Source organism: Sparus aurata, chromosome 11 (genome assembly GCF_900880675.1).
Source record: "Sparus aurata chromosome 11, fSpaAur1.1, whole genome shotgun sequence".
In the NCBI taxonomy this organism is placed as follows: domain Eukaryota; kingdom Metazoa; phylum Chordata; class Actinopteri; order Spariformes; family Sparidae; genus Sparus; species Sparus aurata.
In genome coordinates this window covers 32,324,586-32,343,745 of record NC_044197.1, presented here as the reverse complement: position 1 = coordinate 32,343,745, position 19,160 = coordinate 32,324,586, and the positions used below count along the sequence as shown (strand labels likewise).

The 19,160-nt window shown below is 40.6% G+C and overlaps 1 protein-coding gene across 10 annotated transcripts in view; it reads left to right on the top strand.

Moving 5' to 3' along the window:
* LOC115591711 (receptor-type tyrosine-protein phosphatase F-like) overlaps window positions 1-18,844 on the top strand; it is a 309,359-nt gene extending 290,515 nt beyond the window's left edge. For 9 of the 10 annotated variants that reach the window (XM_030433937.1, XM_030433934.1, XM_030433938.1 and 6 more), the window contains 5 exons: window positions 5,780-5,906; window positions 13,196-13,321; window positions 15,405-15,559; window positions 15,737-15,872; window positions 17,293-18,844. In XM_030433937.1, the coding sequence (XP_030289797.1) occupies window positions 5,780-5,906; window positions 13,196-13,321; window positions 15,405-15,559; window positions 15,737-15,872; window positions 17,293-17,361 (613 nt within the window). In that variant the 3' untranslated portion in view covers window positions 17,362-18,844. Of the gene's footprint in view, window positions 1-3,123; window positions 3,255-5,779; window positions 5,907-13,195; window positions 13,322-15,404; window positions 15,560-15,736; window positions 15,873-17,292 lie in introns of those variants that run through there. The other variant, XR_003985993.1, reaches the window with a different exon arrangement.
* The last annotated feature ends 316 nt before the right edge of the window (window positions 18,845-19,160 follow it).

Sequence of the window (19,160 nt, the reverse complement as noted above, 5' to 3'; positions counted from 1 at the left end):
TCATATTTTGAAGACAAATTCATTGTCAACTGTTCACAGCCCAACTTCGGGCTTCATGTCACGTCACATGTTTACGTGAGGAATATAACGCCTCCGATTTAGAAAGCCAACCACAGCAGCTATCACATATCACCTAGCCAAAGATATGGCCCCAATAAACACTGTACAACATAACGGATTAAACGATGCCCTCTCATCTTGGAGACTAATATTTTTTTATCTTTTTTTTACTTTGTATTTTTACTTTTGTAAAAATCATTTCTCATCCAATGATAGAACTTGAACAAAACAAAACAAAAAAATGCTTTGGCAGAGGCATAGTAGTATACCTCTGCCATACTACAATGTTTTTTTTACTCATCAGTGCAATAAACATTTTGTGAAAAAAATCATGCCAAAGAATCGTGATCTCAATTCTAAGCAAAAAAATCGTGCTTCACATTTTTTCCAGAATCGTGCAGTCCTAATGAGAAGTTAAAACATTTGTGTCATCTGTACAGGGACAGGCTTCAAATGTAATAATAAAAAGTGGTCTGACACAGCAGGAGAGATGGAAGCGACATTCAGGGCTAACACATCTAATCCATGGTAAAGGATTGGTGTTACCACTGGAATGAGTAGGTTCATAAACAAGCTGAATGAAGACAGAAGTCCCCAAAAAGCCTTATTTAGAGGGTCAGAGTGGCTAATTTAGGAATTAGCCAAATTCTTCTAGGAATTTGGAGTAAGTCAACGTGTGAACATAACCAATAACACACTACAACCATCTCAGTTTACTGAAGATATTAGGAAAATAAAAATGTTAAAAAATTAAAGCGATAAATGGGGCCCAGTCCACGCGTGTCGGGTCATGTTGCCATTGGGCTTGTTCACGCAACACCTTCCGTTGAGTAAGCTGTTCCTTTAGAATTTGGTGGCCTGCTCCTGCTGGTATTAAATAATGTACGCTGAAGATAGAAGAAGTCTCTGCATTCTACATGAAGAAGAAATAATTAGAGTACTGCACTGTGTTACCCTACAGACTCTTAAACAGAGGTTTGTATCCATTAGCATTAGCACCCATTGGCTGATTTGCACAGAATTTTGTAGAGAGCCTCATCGGCCATGGAACACAATTAGCAAAAGAGTTGTGGTAATCGGACAGTATTTGGTCAAGATATGCAAGACTGTCTGTTTTGAAGAAAATGTACAGGAATTAAATCTTTCAGGTTTTTCATTGTCCACGATTTTGCAAATGGAAAGTTACTGCAAAAGTGGGCGTGGCGTACATCATACAATTCAGGTGAATTCGGGGAACACATAGATGTAAGGTTTGACAATGTGCAACATATTATGTGGGAGTTATGGGCCAAAAACACTTTTGCATTGAAAAATAGCAGCACCTGCTAGTCATTTTTTCCATAAAAAAAGTGTCATGGTGTGGGCACAGTGCCAAATATTAAATTAGACTGCCACCAGAGCGCCACCTCGAGGCAGATTGGTAACAGTTTTGTCAGCTGTCCTCAGGAGGGCATTGGCATACTTTAATTTAAAAAGCGCCATCTAGTGCTCATCTGCCAAACTTTTGCACAGAGCCTTCGGGGCTCATGGGGAAGTAGTCACCTGTGTCTCATATCATTCGGATTGACAAAAAGTTACTAAAATAATTTTGATATTCCAAACAATACTCAAGTTATTAAATAACAACTTCCTGTACATTTTGCTCAGTGTTGCATATCTCCACATTGGTCTATCCAACTTTGCACAGATGCTCTGTGCAAAGTTAGGTGCAAATCGGTGAAATCGGGAGGAGTTCGGAAAAGTACATTTGCAACAATACGGGAATTTGCAGAAAAGTAGACGGAAATGGAGGTGGCCTAATGAGGAGATTCAGCACAATTCAGTGAACACGTAGTTATTACGCACTCTACTTGATTATAGCGCCACCTAGTGGTGGAAATTGAGGACGACAATAGATTATGAAATCATCATTTCGGCAGGTGTGACATATATCCGGTGTGTTTGGTGAGTTTTGGGGTATGTTCAGGCAATGAAAAATGCAATCATTTAGGACGAAAAAGTCGTCATTCTAAAACAATAGGGACCTCGGGGGTCGAGTCCTGCTCGGGCTTTAATAATAATTAGAAAAACAATAGGGACCTTGCATATAGGTTCCCTGCTCGGGCCCTAATTAAAGCTGCAAGCAGTGATGGAGGTATTTAGGGTTATACTGTATACATGTGTGATGAATTTGGTGTACATGGGAAACTGTAGTTGAAGTTATAAGGAGTTAATGCTTTTTGGCGAAGCATGAAAATGGATGGCACCATGACACCCACCATGTCTGAAGTAGGTGAAAGATTTTGATAAGTCTTCATCTTCAAGTTTTGAGGATGATACTGAGTGAATTGGAGGTCTGTGGTGTTCAATCTGTAGGAGAGGTTCGTTAAAGTACGAGGCAGTTTCAACAGAAATCAACAGTTTGACGGATAATGACAATGATATGAGATGTATATTAGTGAATACTCTTAATACAAAATTAAAGTTCTTTAACATTTACAGGTGGATGATGATTAAAGATTAATACAGAAAAACTGGCAAAGGAGCATGAATTGTACCAATTGGAGTGTGCAAATGCTGAGTTGTATATGTGTGTTTTTTTGTGTAATAGAGTGAGTTAGTGAGTGAGTGAGAGTGTGTGTGTGTGTGTGTGTGTGTGTGTGTGTGTGTGTAAGTGTGTTTGTGAGTGAGTAAGTGAGTGAGAGAGTGACTGAGTGAGTGACAGCTCTTATTTGAACATATACTTTGCTCTTCTGTCTTTCTGAGTAGCAAACCTCTTAATGATTTTGTGTTAAAGTCAGGAATGTCTGCATCAGCTTTTTCTCCATGGAGAGCCAGTGGGTTCAGGCGGTATTGTGCATTCATGGTGTTCCTAAGGAATGTTTTTATCCTCTTTAAAGTAGAGAAGCACCTCTCTGATTCTGCTGTAGTCATCGGTGTGGTGATGAGAATCTAAATAAGACTTACAGTCTCACTGAATGTGTCCTGGAGGTCGTTTTCCATGAAAACCTGCATGAGAGCCAGCGCACCACTGCAAGCTGTGAACTCTTCATTTTCACAGACCAGGGACAATTGTGTCTTCAGTTTCCACAGTGGTTTCCAGTTCTGAATCCAGGGACTTCACGCTGTGTTGGGGGAACAAGTCTCCTTGCAGCAGAGTGGCACTGATGAGGTGCTTGGTGAAAGAGAACCTCTCCTTGGCACGCCTCAGAATGGTATCACATACCTATGAAATGATACAGATTTTTTTCACTACACATAATAAACTGTAGAATTAAATGTTCACATCTCACCGTGTAAATATCATCATTATCTCCTCACAAGCTGACCATATAAAATTGTATGGAAAAACAAGGACATCTTATTGTTAAATATAAATATGAAAAAAATAAATCGAAACATTTCGGTGTGTTTACGTTCTTCAGTAGCTGTATGGTGAATAGTTCAGGATATTCAAATACGTAGGCTTACTGTCATAATTATACAGGAATTGAACACAAACATACCAAAGGTAAACACCTTATGACCTGTATATAGAACACTGTTACAGCTTACCTCTGATGTGGGATGTTGCCTGCTGCATTATCAGGATCAGTTGATGAGCGTAACAGCGTACGTAGTGGGGTCTCCCGTAAACGTCTTGAACGTTGTGCTGGACCCCACCTGTGGCTCCTCTCATCATGGCAGCTCCGTCACAGACCTGGGCGAATAGTTTCCCTCGTTGTCCCTCAGGATAGTCTTCAGCCTTTCCAACACCGCAGTGGCAACTGTGTCAGCGGTCACGTCTGGAAGCTGGATGAACTCGTAAAATGCAACGTAGCACAAGCACCAGCTGACAAAGAGTGGCAGTGTCTGTTGTTTCATCTGTCTGGATAGCTAGATAATCTGCCGTTTTTACATCCTCCAGAATGCAGTCTCGAAGGACCGACAGCACGCAGTCCAAAAGTTCATTTTGAACTGTCTTTGAGGTGCATTTTAAGACGGTGGCGGTCTTCAGGTGCTCCTCTGACACACAGTCCAGGGACACCACAAAATCGACTAATCCCCGAAAAATGCTAAAAAAAAATGAAATGCCGGGGTTGTCAAAGGATGCTGTCTTAAGTGGCCTCGCAATACCAGCTCAAAAGCTCCACAGAATTTTACACAATCAATGATCTTCGATAAAATATGTCTGTCCATGTGCACCTCTTCATTGTGTTTTCTCATCGCAAGCCTGTGTCCTTCGTCCAGCTGCGCAGCTATGCTAGTCCTGCCTAGCATATGCTAGCTTGACAGTGTTGTTCATGTGTACCATCGAGCATTCATGTTTTTGATCCACTCTGATAGAATTTTTAGGTCTCTGACTCCTGTTACAGTCAATGTAGTATATGTCCCCAGCATTTTAAAAAGTAAACACAGGAAGCAGAATACTGTAGTTGCAAAAGTACATACAGTTAACGTTAGCCAAGCCGTCCTGTCGCACCAACTCAGAGAGAGGCTCCTCTGGTGCACTTTACCTTTCTCATGTTTCTGCTGTGTTAAATTTATTAATTAAATTCGGACCGGGTTTATTAGGTCCAAGTTCTTTAATACGTAGTTTTTTCCGTAAAGATCTCCTTTCGAAGGGGTATAGCAAGAGAGATTTTACAGGATGTATGGCTAGCTGAAGCCCTGTGTGTTCTTGTTCCTGTCTATTTGACGCCGCCATCTCGGTTTCCCACACTTATTTCTGGTTGCCAGGATACTTAAACACAGGCTTGGGGCGATATTTTCATCGCCCCAAGATTATCAAAATTTGACGACGCAAATTGGCTGAATTATCCGTTGCTATGTGTTTATTTGTCTCAGTAACAATCTACCATTGGCTGAGCTGCAGCAGTGCTGGGGCGACTTTTCTATCGCCCCAGGAGAGGAGGAAATGACCATGGACGCAAATTACATATATATTTGTCTCTTTCTTGATAATTAAAAACACATTTATTTGTAAAATGAATTTTAAACGATTATTTTGGAAAAAAAATTAAAAATATATATTTTTAAAAAAATAAATTTCCATCAGGGAGGGCGGCCCCCTAGCGCCCCCTATTGGCCAGCCACCACTGGGATGTCAGTCAGAATACTATGGCTTCCTCTTGAGCATAAAGAGGCTTTATCATACCCTTTTCACATATTCTGTAGTGTTCCCCAAGACCTGTAAATACACTTTAATGTGTAAAATTGTAAGTTACCCACTAATAAGGCAAATGAAAAACTCTTTTATCCATCTTCATACAGTGTTTTTTCTGAGTGCCTCTGAGTCTTTTTTCAATTGTTTCTAATGAGGAGCGAGAGTCTGCAGCAGCATGCAGCCATCTGGAGATTCTGTAGTGTTCCCCAAGACCTGTAAATACACTTTAATGTGTAAAATTGTAAGTTACCCACTAATAAGGCAAATGAAAACTCTTTATCCATCTTCATACAGTGTTTTTTCTGAGTGCCTCTGAGTCTTTTTTCAATTGTTTCTAATGAGGAGCGAGAGTCTGCAGCAGCATGCAGCCATCTGGAGACCCAGCATCTTTTTTCAGAGTACTACGTCTTTTTTATTATCATTTTCAGCATTATCATTTGTCTGCCATCTCCTGCTGTATATTTTCATTACAGTAAAATTTAATTCTGCACTAGAACCACAACTAGGACTGGAAAGATGACAAAGAATCCATCTAACAGCAGTGCTACCAAAACTCTGAGGAGTAAACACACGTGTCTCTTTTCCAATTTGCAGGCAACCGAAAGCCTACGTGGCCACCCAGGGCCCATTAGCAGAGACCACAGAGGACTTCTGGAGGATGTTGTGGGAACACAACTCAACCATTGTAGTCATGCTCACCAAACTCCGCGAGATGGGACGGGTAACACATCAACATCACACACTTATGTCACCTTTGTTGTATATTTTGTTGAGTTGTGTACTTACATTACATGGTAAAAGATACATTTATTTAGATTTTTTTTTAACGTTTAAAAATGAAATGACATTTTAAGGGAATCCTGTCAAGCTACATTTATTTTGGAAATGGAGTGTTGAGGATGAGTTCAAGAGTCTCATGGCCTTGGGAATGAAGCTGCTCCATGGTTTGGTGGTATGGCAGCAGTGTGGTCTTTTGCCAGATGGCAGCAGGGTGAACAGATGTCGCTGGGTACATGTCGTCTTTAAGTATCCATTTGGCATCTCACTTCACCGATGTTACTGATGCTCTGTAGATGGGTACCTTTGATGTTCTGGGCAGTTTTAATCCCCTGCTGTCGAGCCTTTCTGTACTGGGCTGTGCGTGAACCATGCCACTTTGTGACTTTTCCAGCAAGGATGCTTTCTATTGCTCCAGGCTGACCAGGATCTTGCTCCAGAATTTAGCCTGCCTAAGTTTGTTTTGGAAAAAAACCTTATCTGTGCTTTTAAAACCAGAGTGGTGATGTGTGATGACCAAGATAGGTTCTCAGTGAGGGTAATTCCAAAGAACCTAGACCTGTGTTCCTGCTCCACCTCAGCTCCACAGATGTAGACGGAGGTGTGTGTCTTTGTCTGTTTTATTCTAAAATCAACAATCAGCTCCTTGGTTTTGCTGACGTTGAGCAGTAGATTTCGGAAGACTGTTGATGTCCTCCAGTTATAAACTTTCATCGCTGCTGGCAAATGATGGTGGTGCCATCTGCATACTTAACAGGGAGTGCAGCCATTGGTGTACATTGTGAATAGGAGGGGGCTGAACACATAGCCCTGGGGGATTCCAGTGTTGAGCACTAACGCAGAACTGCCAATCCAAACTATCAGGGGTCTGCTTTTGAAGAAGTCCAGTATCCAGTTGTGTCATGACTCTCCATTTATGTCTTTGTATCATGTCTTGTGTCTTTGTTTTGATTGTCCATGCCCCACTGTGTCCTTTAAGGTCTTTGTTCTTCCCTTTATCTCCCTCTGTCTGTGGTTTTGTTCCCCCATGTTTTCTCCTATGTGCTTCTCCCCCTCGTTACCTCACCTGGCCTCCTCCCTCCTCTCTCTTCTCACCTGTTCCCCGTCTTGTCATTAGTGTCTGTGTATTAAGTCTGTGTCCTCCCTGTAGTCCATGTCCGGTCATTGCATCTGTCTGCGTCCATGCTCCTGTTCATGCGCCTGCTTCTGTCTGTTCCCAGTTCCCCATGGTATGTGTTTTTGGACTTGAATTTTGCATTTTGCATTTTGATTTGAACTTTGCTTTTCATTTGATATCTGTACTTTTGGTTTGCACTTTGTCTAGCTATCTTGCTTGCTACTTTGTCCCTGTTGTCTAGTTTGTGGTCTAGCTCCCTTTTCTTATTTGTTCTTGTTCAGCTTTAAATTAAAGCTAGCCTTTTGTTTCCCCATATCCTTGCCTCCCATGTGTAACTGCATTTGGGTCCAACTCCTATCTCCATAGTTTTCCCTTTAATCCAGACCTGACAAGTTGCAAATCATTGTAAAAGTCCAGAGTGTTATGTTTCAAGCTTCATGGGTGAAATTGTGTTGAATGCTGAGTTTAAGTCAACAAATAGCATCCTGAAGTATTAGTTCTGATTCTGCTTGTGACGGAGCACCTCCGTCACTAACTGTGGGCAGTGCATATGTACAGACACTCGGCATATTTCTCAGTGGTGTCATTGGCTGCAGGCTGCATACATGTGTGCACACACCTGTCGGAGCTAAAGACATCCCGTAATTTATTCCCTTAACTGTAGTGTAACGCTTCATACTCACCTTGTCCTCGGCCATGCAGGCAAAACAGGGGCAAAACCATTCCGCACTTAAAAACAGTGGGATGCGCATCTCTTGGGTCATGTGACCATAAATTAAAATAGTTTATTATTTTCATGGTGAATCAGTGGCCAAATCACTTGTTTTGTGTATGGGGACATGTTTAGATGACAGGGTAAAATGAGTGTGTAAAACACACTCGTGTTTAACAGCCTGTAGATGTTTTCTCTACCCGTTAGTATCAATAAATTGATTAATTCTGTGAAAGTGGATACACCAAGGGGAGGGACCTTTGGTTTGAAAGAGGGCCATTTTGGCTTGGAACACCAGTGGTTACACTATGGTGGTTACAGAAAAGGTAACATCTGAGACAGAGATTAACTGTATTGCTCAGCTTTTGTTTGTTTCTTTGAAGTGATTGAATTACTGAAGAATTAATTTTTTCCTTATTTAGAGAGACATTCAGACATATTGTGCCACATGCCCAACATGTCAGAAAACATGCGCCGCCTGCAAGTCTGACTGAGCTTTTCTGCAGCCGCTTCCTGTTTATCTCCACCCATTCCACCAGCTATGGATATTGTGGGCCCTTTAGTGAGAAGCAGTAGCGGATATGAGTACATATTGGTGGTGTGTGACTCTTTTCCCCTGTGCACGATCACCACACCTTCTGTGCTGTGGGCATTGGTGCAACTTTTTTTCCAGGGTGGGAATGCCTGATGAGATCCTGACCAATCTGGGGACCAACTTCACCTCCAGGTTGATGCAGCTCTTCCACAAGCAACTAGGCATCTCAGCGATCAAGACTACGCCATACCACCCAGAGACAGATGGTCTTGTTGAAAGAATCAACCAGACCTTGAAGAGGATGCTACAGAAGTTTGCGGATGATACTGGCAAGGACTGGGATCGTTGGCTACCATTCCTGCTCTTTGCCTACTGTTAAGTTCCCCAGGCATCAACAGGTTTCTCCGCTGTTGAACAGCTGTATGGCTGGGAGGTACAGGGACCCTTGGATCTGCACCTGAAAGGCTGTGAGACACCGTCAACAACACAAAGCGACAGGGGTGTGGTACAGTTTGTGCCGGAGATGAGGTATCGGCTGGCAAAGCACCAGGAGGAGGCAGCGTTTAATCTGCAGGAGGCCCAGAGAAGCAAAAGACCTGCTATGACCAACAGGCCCAGCGCCTTGAGTTCCAGCTTGGCCAAAAAGTCTTGTTGCTTCTCCCTTCATCAAACAGCAAGCTCCTGGAAAAATGGCAAGGGCCATACCTCATCACCTGCAAAATGGGTGCGGTCACCTACGAGATCCATCACCCGGGGCAGAAAAAGCCCAAGCAGACCTACCATGTAAATCTCCTAAAAGAATGGGAGGACCGGCTGTTACAGGCTCCAATGGAGGTTCTGCTGGTAAGGAAGGCGGAGAGTGATGATGAGGAAGAGACTGCAGGAGGAGGTAGAGGAGATGCTGAAGCTGGGAGTAATCAAGCCATCCAACTCCGAGTGGTGCGGTCCAGTGGTCGTAGTCAGTAATAAGGATGGCTCACTTCGTATATACATTGATTTCAGGAAGCTCAATCACTCACAGCTTTGACATGCAAGGACCAAAGGAACTCAGTAACCTGGTCAGATGACTGGGAAACAGCCTTCAGTACCCTGGAAACCCACCTGTGTTCGTCTCCCGTCCTCAAGGGTCCAGACTTCCAGAAAAGATTTCTAGTACAGGTGGATGCATAAGCAGTTGGCCTTGGAGCAGTTCTGGCCCAAGGTGACCCTGGGGAAGAACACCCAATGTTGTACCTGAGCCGCAAGCTGCAGCCAAGTGAGACCAAGTATTCCGCTGTGGAAAAAGAGGGCCTGGCAATCAAGTGGGCACTGGAGAGCCTGTGCAACTACTTGCTGGGATGTGAGTTTGATCTGGAAACTGACCATCGGGCTCTCACCTGGATCAACAGCATGAAGGACCACAACAGTCGCCTAACTCAATGGTACCTCTCACCGCAGCCCTTCAAGTTCATCATCAGACACCGATCAGGCAAGACCAATGGTGTGGCAATTACCAACCTAATATTTCTCCGTGGTGTCGCTGGCTGCAGGCCACACGCACGTTCTTGGGGAACACACACACACACACGCCTGCCACACAGCTCTCCAACCTGTTTACATCGGAGTTAAAGACCGGGAATGTGTAAAGCACACTCATGTTTTGTTTTGTTTTGAATGTTTTTTAATCTTTATTACTTTTCCAATTCATACAAGAAAAGCACTGTACGAAAACACAAAAGTGCCTCATACTGCTCCAACATGGTAAAAAAAAAAAAAAAAAAAACTAACTAATTGATAAAAATAAATTAAAATAAGATTAATACGAGGTACAGAAATTTGTAACAACATAAAAGACATTTTTAAAAATATATATAAACGTAAAAAATGTAACCTTTTGGGGCAGGACCCCTCTCCGCTGGAGATATGTCTTATATCTGTCTTATATCTCATATCCAGAATGCTGCAGCGCACCTTGTTTACAATCTTTCAGTGACCCCCACTAGCTTTCTGTTGTGGCCCGCATCCAATTCAAGACGATGGTGATAGCCCTAAAGGCCATCATCAGAACTGCACCTGTCTACCTCCAAGACTTTTGTGTTTTTATGAGCTGTAAGCCGTAATCATCAACATATTTTTTTTTTAAAAAGGCATGAAATACTTCACTTTATGTGTAAGGAATCCCAGAACAAACCCATGACTATTATCTTGTCTTAATACAGCCCCTTTTTTATGCTGTATACGCCTCACTTTGTGCCTAGATTTTCTGCTGTTTAACTAGCAAAATGGACTTGGTCACACCCTAAACGCACTAGTGCCTAGAACTTTAGCCCATGCACTCTATGAACAACCCTGACTCTTGTATCAATAAAAAAGCACTTAACTTCACTTGCTGGATTACATTTTAGGGCATTTAGCAGACACTTTCTGTCCAAAGCAACACACAGTAATTCATACATCCAGTCATACGCTGATGGCTGTGGCTGCCATGCAAGGTGCTGACCAGCACATCAGGAGCAGTTTGGGGTTCGATATCTTGCCCAAGCCCAACTTTGACATGCAGACCAGGGAAATCAAACCAGCAACCATTTCATAAAAAGACACTGGCTCTACCCCTGAGCCACAGTCCCCCTCACAAATTCACAACATATTATTATTTTCAATAATTTCACATAATTTCACATAATTTCACGTAATTTCTTACAGTTAAGCATTGAAATTACAGTGTCCGGAATACATGCACTTAAAACCAATCATTCAATCAAAATTGAACAGAAATGTTTATACTGAAATACAACTCAGTCCAATGGACAAAATCTTCAATTTCAAGAAAATCCTCTCAAGAATATATATGTTTCTCAGCATATCAGAAGCCTCAGTATACCTACCAATGATCAAATGGGACACAAGACCTCTCTGTCACTACCAGTCCCCACTTTTGTATCCATATCTGCAATAATAATTTCAACATATACAAAAACAAGCTACAGCTCATAGAGTTTTAAAAGAAAACAACTGACATTTATGACACAGACAGATGTACACACTGTTCACAGAGCACAACATATTACCTGGCACAAGCTCATTGTTCAGATGCTTCTGGATACAAGTTACAGATCTATTATCTCACCTCATGGGCTGCTACATCCCTTTATCCCCAGAGATCTGCATCCTAGATGATAATCAGGAATACAATGACTCTTTAGTCAACTAATTTGATTGTGATGTTTGGTGAGTGTCATTCAGTCATTGTGCAACCTAGTGGCAACAGGAAGGTCAGCCATTTTGGAATCTTCTGCTACTTTTGGTGATTTGTACACGTTGTATTTTGATGAACTCCTAAGCCAAACAAATCAAAATTATCACTTACTCAACTTATCAACTTAACACCTTTCTGATGAAGAAATGTTTTAAATTGTGAGTTTTTGGTGAAGGGCTTGGCCAAAGAGAGTACCTGCGGGTGATTATGCTTTAACTCTAGATCTTGCGAGACCTAGTGTGGTTCAACATGGCAATGACCTACTGCTGAAAATCAACAACTCTACACATTAAGGCCAAGAATATTACTTGCTTAATTATCACTCTGCACCTGGCAAACTGAAAGACCTTAGACACTACATTGACAACTGCTCTAACTGACTTTGTACAATAGAAAATGATCAAGAGTCTGCGCAACCTCCTCATTCATGGATTCACCTACTCAGACTAAAACTTCCAACTGCTTCCGCGAGGTCATGGACACCCCTCAAACACAAACTGTCTGCTATGGATAACAGGATTGCACTCCCCAAACTCATGCACAAAGACTTTTAGTCAAACTCATTTTTTCCCAGAACCCTCCTCCAATCCTGAGGCAACTTTGGAAAACGTTTTGGACACCCAGCTAAAGATCCCACCAGACGCAGTCAACAAGATCTCTTTCCACTGTGTAGACTGTCTCGATGCTGCAAAAAAAGACCACAAACACCCTGGACCCATAGTCACTAAATTTGAAGTCTATAAATCTGCACCAAACTTATCATGTTTGATAAGACTCCCAGTGTGAATACATTGAGCACATTTCATTGCTATGGTGATGGCAGCTCACATGGATACAGCAGCCTCTCTAGGGATCAGTGATGTTAAGATGTTCAGTCTTCAAATTTTACAGCTGAGAGATTTTACTAAGAATCAGGGTAACACAGGCTGCTAAAACTATGACCAATGGTTGTGATTTGGACATTTTACGCCAGCACGCGATCTTATTGGAGCCAGCTAACTGTAAACAAAAGAGGAGGAAGAGAGCCGGATTCACCATGCTAGGATCCATGCTAGGCTAAAGCATAAGCCTCCAGACCAGCGTGTTGTGGACTTTTTGTGGACCTGGTGTATACAAACTCCCCAGATGCATACAGGGCAATGCCCTGCCCCACCCCGGCAGTTCTGATCATCTATCTATTATGCTGGTGCTTGTTTACAAACCACTACTGAAGCGCAGCAGGCCAGTGAAAAAACAAATCAGGACCTGGTCTGGGGGGGCATAATTAGCACTTCAGGACTGTTTCATGCAAACTGACAGGGAGGTTTTAAGTCTGATAATGATATTTATATATTTCGTGTGTATATTGTGTTGGTGTTATTGATTCCAGAGAAAAGTAATCTCATTTTTGTTGTACTACTTTTGTTGGTACAGCAAAATGACAATAAAGCTTTGATTGATTGATTGATTGATTGATTGATTTACATGCCAATATTTGCTTACAGTCACAGCATCCCCTAGTGGCAATGGCATCAATGACTTCCTCCTACCAGGATGACCATTGTTTTACAAGCTTTAAAATCACAGTGGTTTTATAATTGTTCCATTCGGTAACAGCCAAATTCGTGATGACATGTCCTCTCTCCATTCTTTAGGAAAAGTGCCATCAGTATTGGCCTGCCGAGCGTTCTGCGCGCTACCAGTGCTTTGTTGTGGACCCCATGGCTGAGTACAACATGCCTCAGTACATCCTGAGAGAGTTCAAAGTAACAGATGCCAGGGTAGGTCGTCCTCCTCATCAAAACTTGGCTGTTGTCAGGTGGCACAGCAGCAGGATGATGACTTTAGCTCAGCTCAGCCCGAATTAGAGTATATTTGTGTTGGCAGAGTGGAAGTTTCATTGCATGCAGAGGTCTCGTTTTCCATCTGTGTGTTTATTTCAGTTGATTTTACTGCATTTAAGTTGGAGGATTTCGACTGCACTCTTCCCACTGAAGAAGACGGTGAAGAAGGTGATTTGACTGGTCAGGACTCAGACCAGGACTGCAACATCTATTGACGATGTACAGTGTGCTTCAACAAATTTATATAAAACATTTTCTATCATGTCTAATGCAGCCATAATGTTTGCAGCGTCACAGCACTTTATATCACTAGGCCTTATTGGTGATATAAAGGACCAGGTATAGACCTCCACATTTAAGGCAAGGAGGAGGGGGAAAAAGAGGCCAACACCTGAGTAAAAAAACAACACAAAAGCACAACACAAACACACCCACATCACTAGGGCTGTAACACGCATTAAGGACACATTTGAGATCCAGTCACTTGGACTACATTTAGAGGTGATCTGGTCGCATTCTTCTCACAATGTGTCAGCACATGTGTCCTGGGCCACATTGAAGAACCGCAAATAAATCTAGCGTCCTCTGTGAAACAAGATGAGAAGAGGAAGAGCTAACAAAGACAGGCTGAGTGGATTACAAACTGTTTCATTTACATGATTCACTGTAATGTAAGTTAATGAAAGTTGTTTAACAAAAATACCTTAAAAAAAAAAACCTATAAAGCTTTTTCAAAAATCTATTCATGTCTTATTGTAAATTCAGCATTAAATGAAATACATTGGTAACACTTCTGTGTCAAAAGTGCATTTCACCTGCCAACATTTAGCAGCTGTTTGAACACACTGTTTCAACAGTTTTTTTTTTTTTTAAAGCGCAATTTTGTGAGTTGAGTTAGGAAAAACTTAATAAACTTTGTCAAATGCTGAATATGATAAATTCTAATTATTTGGGCCATCTTGTAAGTTTGCGGATATTTTACATGATATTTGTTTTGTTTACAATGTAATGTTTTCTGTCCGTTAAAAACATTTTTCCGCTTGTTTCAGTAATGTACATGTTTATTTGCATATAGAGCAGGGAAGTGACATCCAATCACAAGTGGTCATTCACGACACATGACAGTGTAAAGACTATCCAACTTTTTCAAGGTTCTTCTTGATCAGTCAGAACTGATGTTTTTACCAGGTCTGAGCTCCCCTATTGACATCAATTCTCATAGTATTTTTGTTTTTATGTATTACATGTGTCTACATGATCAAATTTAGATGCCAGTTCTTCCAGTAAAAAAAAAGCTGAAGACTTGAAGGTATATGAGAGACATTACGTTATTTTGAATGTCTTTATACTTGCTGATTGGTCAGATCAGATCCAGTTCACACAAATATCTCAAAGCTGTACAATAGATACACCTTGTGTTTTGAGATACTGTGCCCCAGTAAGATACGCATTTGCCAGGAGTTGCATGAAGACAGAAACGATGGAACAAAATTACCCAATTGTTGTACCTCAAATTACCTTAAATTTTCGCGAATCCCACCGAAACACTGTCATTGCCGTTCGTGGCTTAAGTTTCATACAGTTGAGCATCTTGAGTGTAAGAGGCTTGAACCTGCCACTGTATTTATTATATATTACGCAGCATGATATAGTATTTATCATGCTGCGTCTCAAATTGCTATGAGTTGGAATGAGCTAGAAACACAAAATTTGGCACAATTACTGGAACTGGTGTGCAAATGCTTCTCACTAAATCTGCCACATGGTTGCGCTATTATTAACGAAACAAAATTGGATCACGGAAACATTTGGAACACAGTAAGTCCAATTTATTTGGAATTTGACACATGGGACCAGCTGAAAGGACTCTAATATGCTGAGAAATTATATTATTATTATTATTATTATTATTATTACATAATAATTTTCTCCTTTAGTAATGTGTTATCCCCATCACTTTTCTCTTCTGGATCTAACTACACTTACTATATCTGTTGTCATTTTCCTGTGTCTTGGTTAGGATGGTCATTCGAGGACCATCAGGCAGTTTCAGTTCAATAACTGGCCAGAACAAGGAGTACCAAAAACTGGGGAGGGAATCATTGACTTCATCGAAAATGTGCATAAAACTAAGGAGCAATTTGGACAAGATGGACCAATCACTGTGCACTGCAGGTAATTTTGTGTGTGTGTGTGTATGCTTGTGCGCGTGTGTGTAAAAACACTCATTACAATCAAGAATCAGCCGGATACAATAAGAGCTGCCAAGCAGGGAGGGGCAACTCTTATTCTATCCAGCTGAATCCTGATTGTACTGAGTATAAATAGTCTAATAATGTATGTGTCAACCAGTGCTGGTGTTGGGCGGACTGGTGTGTTCATCACCCTGAGCATCGTCCTGGAGAGGATGAGGTATGAGGGACTGATTGACCTCTTTCAGACTGTCAAGACACTCCGAACTCAGAGGCCATTCATGGTGCAGACAGAGGTATGACACACTGCTGCCAGAGATGCAAAAGAACACAAGAAGCACATAATATAAGAATGGATTTGTACTGACAATTATTGACATTATGTTAGAAATGCTAGTAATCATTTTGCTGTGGTTGAAGCACTGTTGTAGCAGTTGACTCATAGTGAGCGGGCTGGGGTCATGCGGTGTGACTTAAAACACTTAGTGCTTGGTACACAACAGCATACTGTACTGTACTGTAGATGCTCATCCACTGCCAAAATTTAGAGTCTGTGAGAATTATAACCAAATTAAATTATGTACCAAAACTGTTTTACAAATTTGACCTTTAATACTGAACCCTATGTTGGCGTTAAGCTAGAACAATACATCATATTAAATAAGATGATCATGCGTTTTCTATGTAGAATTTTATCCTGCAAATTAACCAGTAAATACATTATTTTAACTTAAACTGTCACCAAGTGTTTGCTCATTGGGGAATGTTGGGTCTCTTGAATGAAGAATATGGTCTAAGCCTGCTCTGTATGAATAGTGTCATGAAAAGTGCCAATTGGATTTTATTAATAAATTGACTGGCATTTACTTAGATATAAGTTTAAAGTAGCATAAAATGTATATATGTAATACCTCAAAATCATACTTAGGACAGTTGTTACTCACGTGATAAACCTCCAGTGAATTATCACCAAGCCTGAGGTTGTCCTCTGCAGAGCTTTTGAGCATTTTCCCCACATTGTTTTGTTTTTTTGGCTTAACTGTATTGGTCTACTCACTGCTCTCCTAGTGTTGACAGGCAGATATTTTTTTTAAGTGGTAAGCTCTGGTAAACCCACTGTACACTACCTGCTTAGCACCAAACTGCAGACAGAAACAATTTGAGATTGACTGGTGAACATAGTGCAGCATTTAACAGCTAAAGATACAGAAAATGTCATAGGATTGAAAACCAAATTGAGTCGAAGCACGGGGATAGAACCAGATTAAATACATGCTAATGTATCTTAGATGTGTAAATAGCTGGTGTCTGCTGCCCCTGTGTGGCCAGAAAATAACTTGTATAAAAATGATATAAAATTCACAGGTCTTGGGAAGTACTACTGTATGGTGAAAAAAAAGTAGTATAAAGCCTAAACCCAAATCCACTGATGTTGCTGGTGCCTGCGTAACACACGATGAAGCCAAAAAAGGCTTTCTACCACCTTTCTCACATATGCAATATCACTCCCCAAGATTTATAAACAAACTTTAATGTGTAAAACTGCTGGAGTTACCCTTAAAGGAAATGTACTTAAGTAACATTCCACCAATAAAATCTTTATCAAACAAGTTTGCAACATTTTTACAGTAGTTATTGTGTATTCTATTGCTATTAATTAAGTCATTTTCTGGCTTCCTACTTGCACACCAACCCAAAGATTTTGTTTTTCACTAGGACCAATACCAACTGTGCTACCGGGCTGCTCTGGAATACCTGGCAAGCTTTGATCACTATGCAATATAACCCCACGCTGAAACACCCTCAGAAGAGTTCAGTGCCCACTCTGAGTCATCAGCTGAACAGCCTGATAAGGAGGCTACAAGGAGGACAGCTCAGGAGTTTACTACAGTAGCAAACACTGGAAACTAGAGGAAAGAGGAGAGAGGGCAGAAAAAGCTCCTCCATATGGACTGTTGCCATAGATTCTTTCACACCAAAATGTTGGACAAACCAACCCTGAATGACTCAGTTCGCCTCATTCTTGACTGATACTACCGTCACTCCCCAGTATCTGCCTCCCCCTAATAGCAGAAACAGGTTTTAGAATTTTTTCATTTATATTCATCATTATTATGTTGTTATGATGATTTAGTATGTATTTGGTAATCACTGACATGGGCTATTATACAGTATGTCTAAATATGTCTTTTTTATGTGCTTATCTTATCTTTTTATTATTCTATTTTCACAAAGGACGTGTATTTTTCACTGTGCACTAAGGCATTGATACTGGAAAGTGTAAGCATACTCATAGCTGCTTATATTTTAATTTTTAAAAACCACAGATACTTCTTATGTTGTCATTTATCAGTTGGTCTTGTTTAGGGGGAAATGTGGGTTTTGAAGTTCAACAGAATGATGATGATGATGATGCTGATGATGATGGTAAAGACAATTACATCAGATTTACTGTGATATAAAATAAATGCTTATCTGCAGTTATTGGTTCCTACTTGAAACAAACATCTTTTTTAAATGTCTGGCAAATATATAGTTTAACTTTTAACAGTTCAGCTATTGTCAGAAAGCAGGTTGACACTGTACTGTCTTTATGAAAACTTACTTTAACAGCGCTGTCCGAGTACTGAGTTTTGTGGCAGCAGGACAGTGGCTATATAGGAACATGTCACAGTGGCTCAATAGTTATTTGTACATAGACAATATTTCTTAAATCTGATTAAAAATGGTTCTAAAAGGAGATTCCAGTTTCCCAACCTAATTATTATTTGCTACACCTTGAATTGAATTTAATAGAATTCTCATTAAAAATAATTTTCGAGATAGATTACTGGTTGGAGGAATACTTGTCTAAACAACTAATTTCAAGTTTTTCAACCATCGCGGTATTCAACACTTCTGAAATCTTTTAGCATCTGAAGATCTTACAAAAAGTTGTCATCCACAGACCAGCTCCTTTTTGCCACTACCAAGTTTCAGTCCCTCCCAAAAGCAACCTCAACAAATGTTATCCCATGTTCGGTGAAAAGAACATATTTATGAACTCATAGCAGAGCAGCGATAATATTCAGTGGTGGATATCTGTGGTTTTCACTAAATGAGATTATAAAGTGAGGAGGTTTTAGATTAAGTGGATCATATAATGGATTATTTTCATAGTAATGCTGTAGGGGTCCTATCTGTTTTAAACATTGTTTTCTACTTGTGAACAAAAAACAGAGGAAATCAAAACCTTGATGTTAATAAAGATGACTAATTGTGTTTTTAATATGATAGTTGTGTGTTTTTTCACTGCGATGCAAGGGAGTGTTCGTGTGATAAAGATGATGGCAAACATGATTTCAATTGATTTCAGCTTCATAAGTTATGTCCAAGTCAATAATGTCTAATTAAGCCATCTCTCTCTGAAATAAGCACCTGTCTGCGCTATATAAATGGTTAAGCTGTATTTCATCGAAATTGGCTGTTTCCAGCAATTTTCCTGACAAGAAACATGTAAAATTGATTAGATATGATGTCAAAAATAGTTTCAATTGAATTCCACTTCATATTTTGTATGAATGTCAGTAATGTAAATTGGGGGC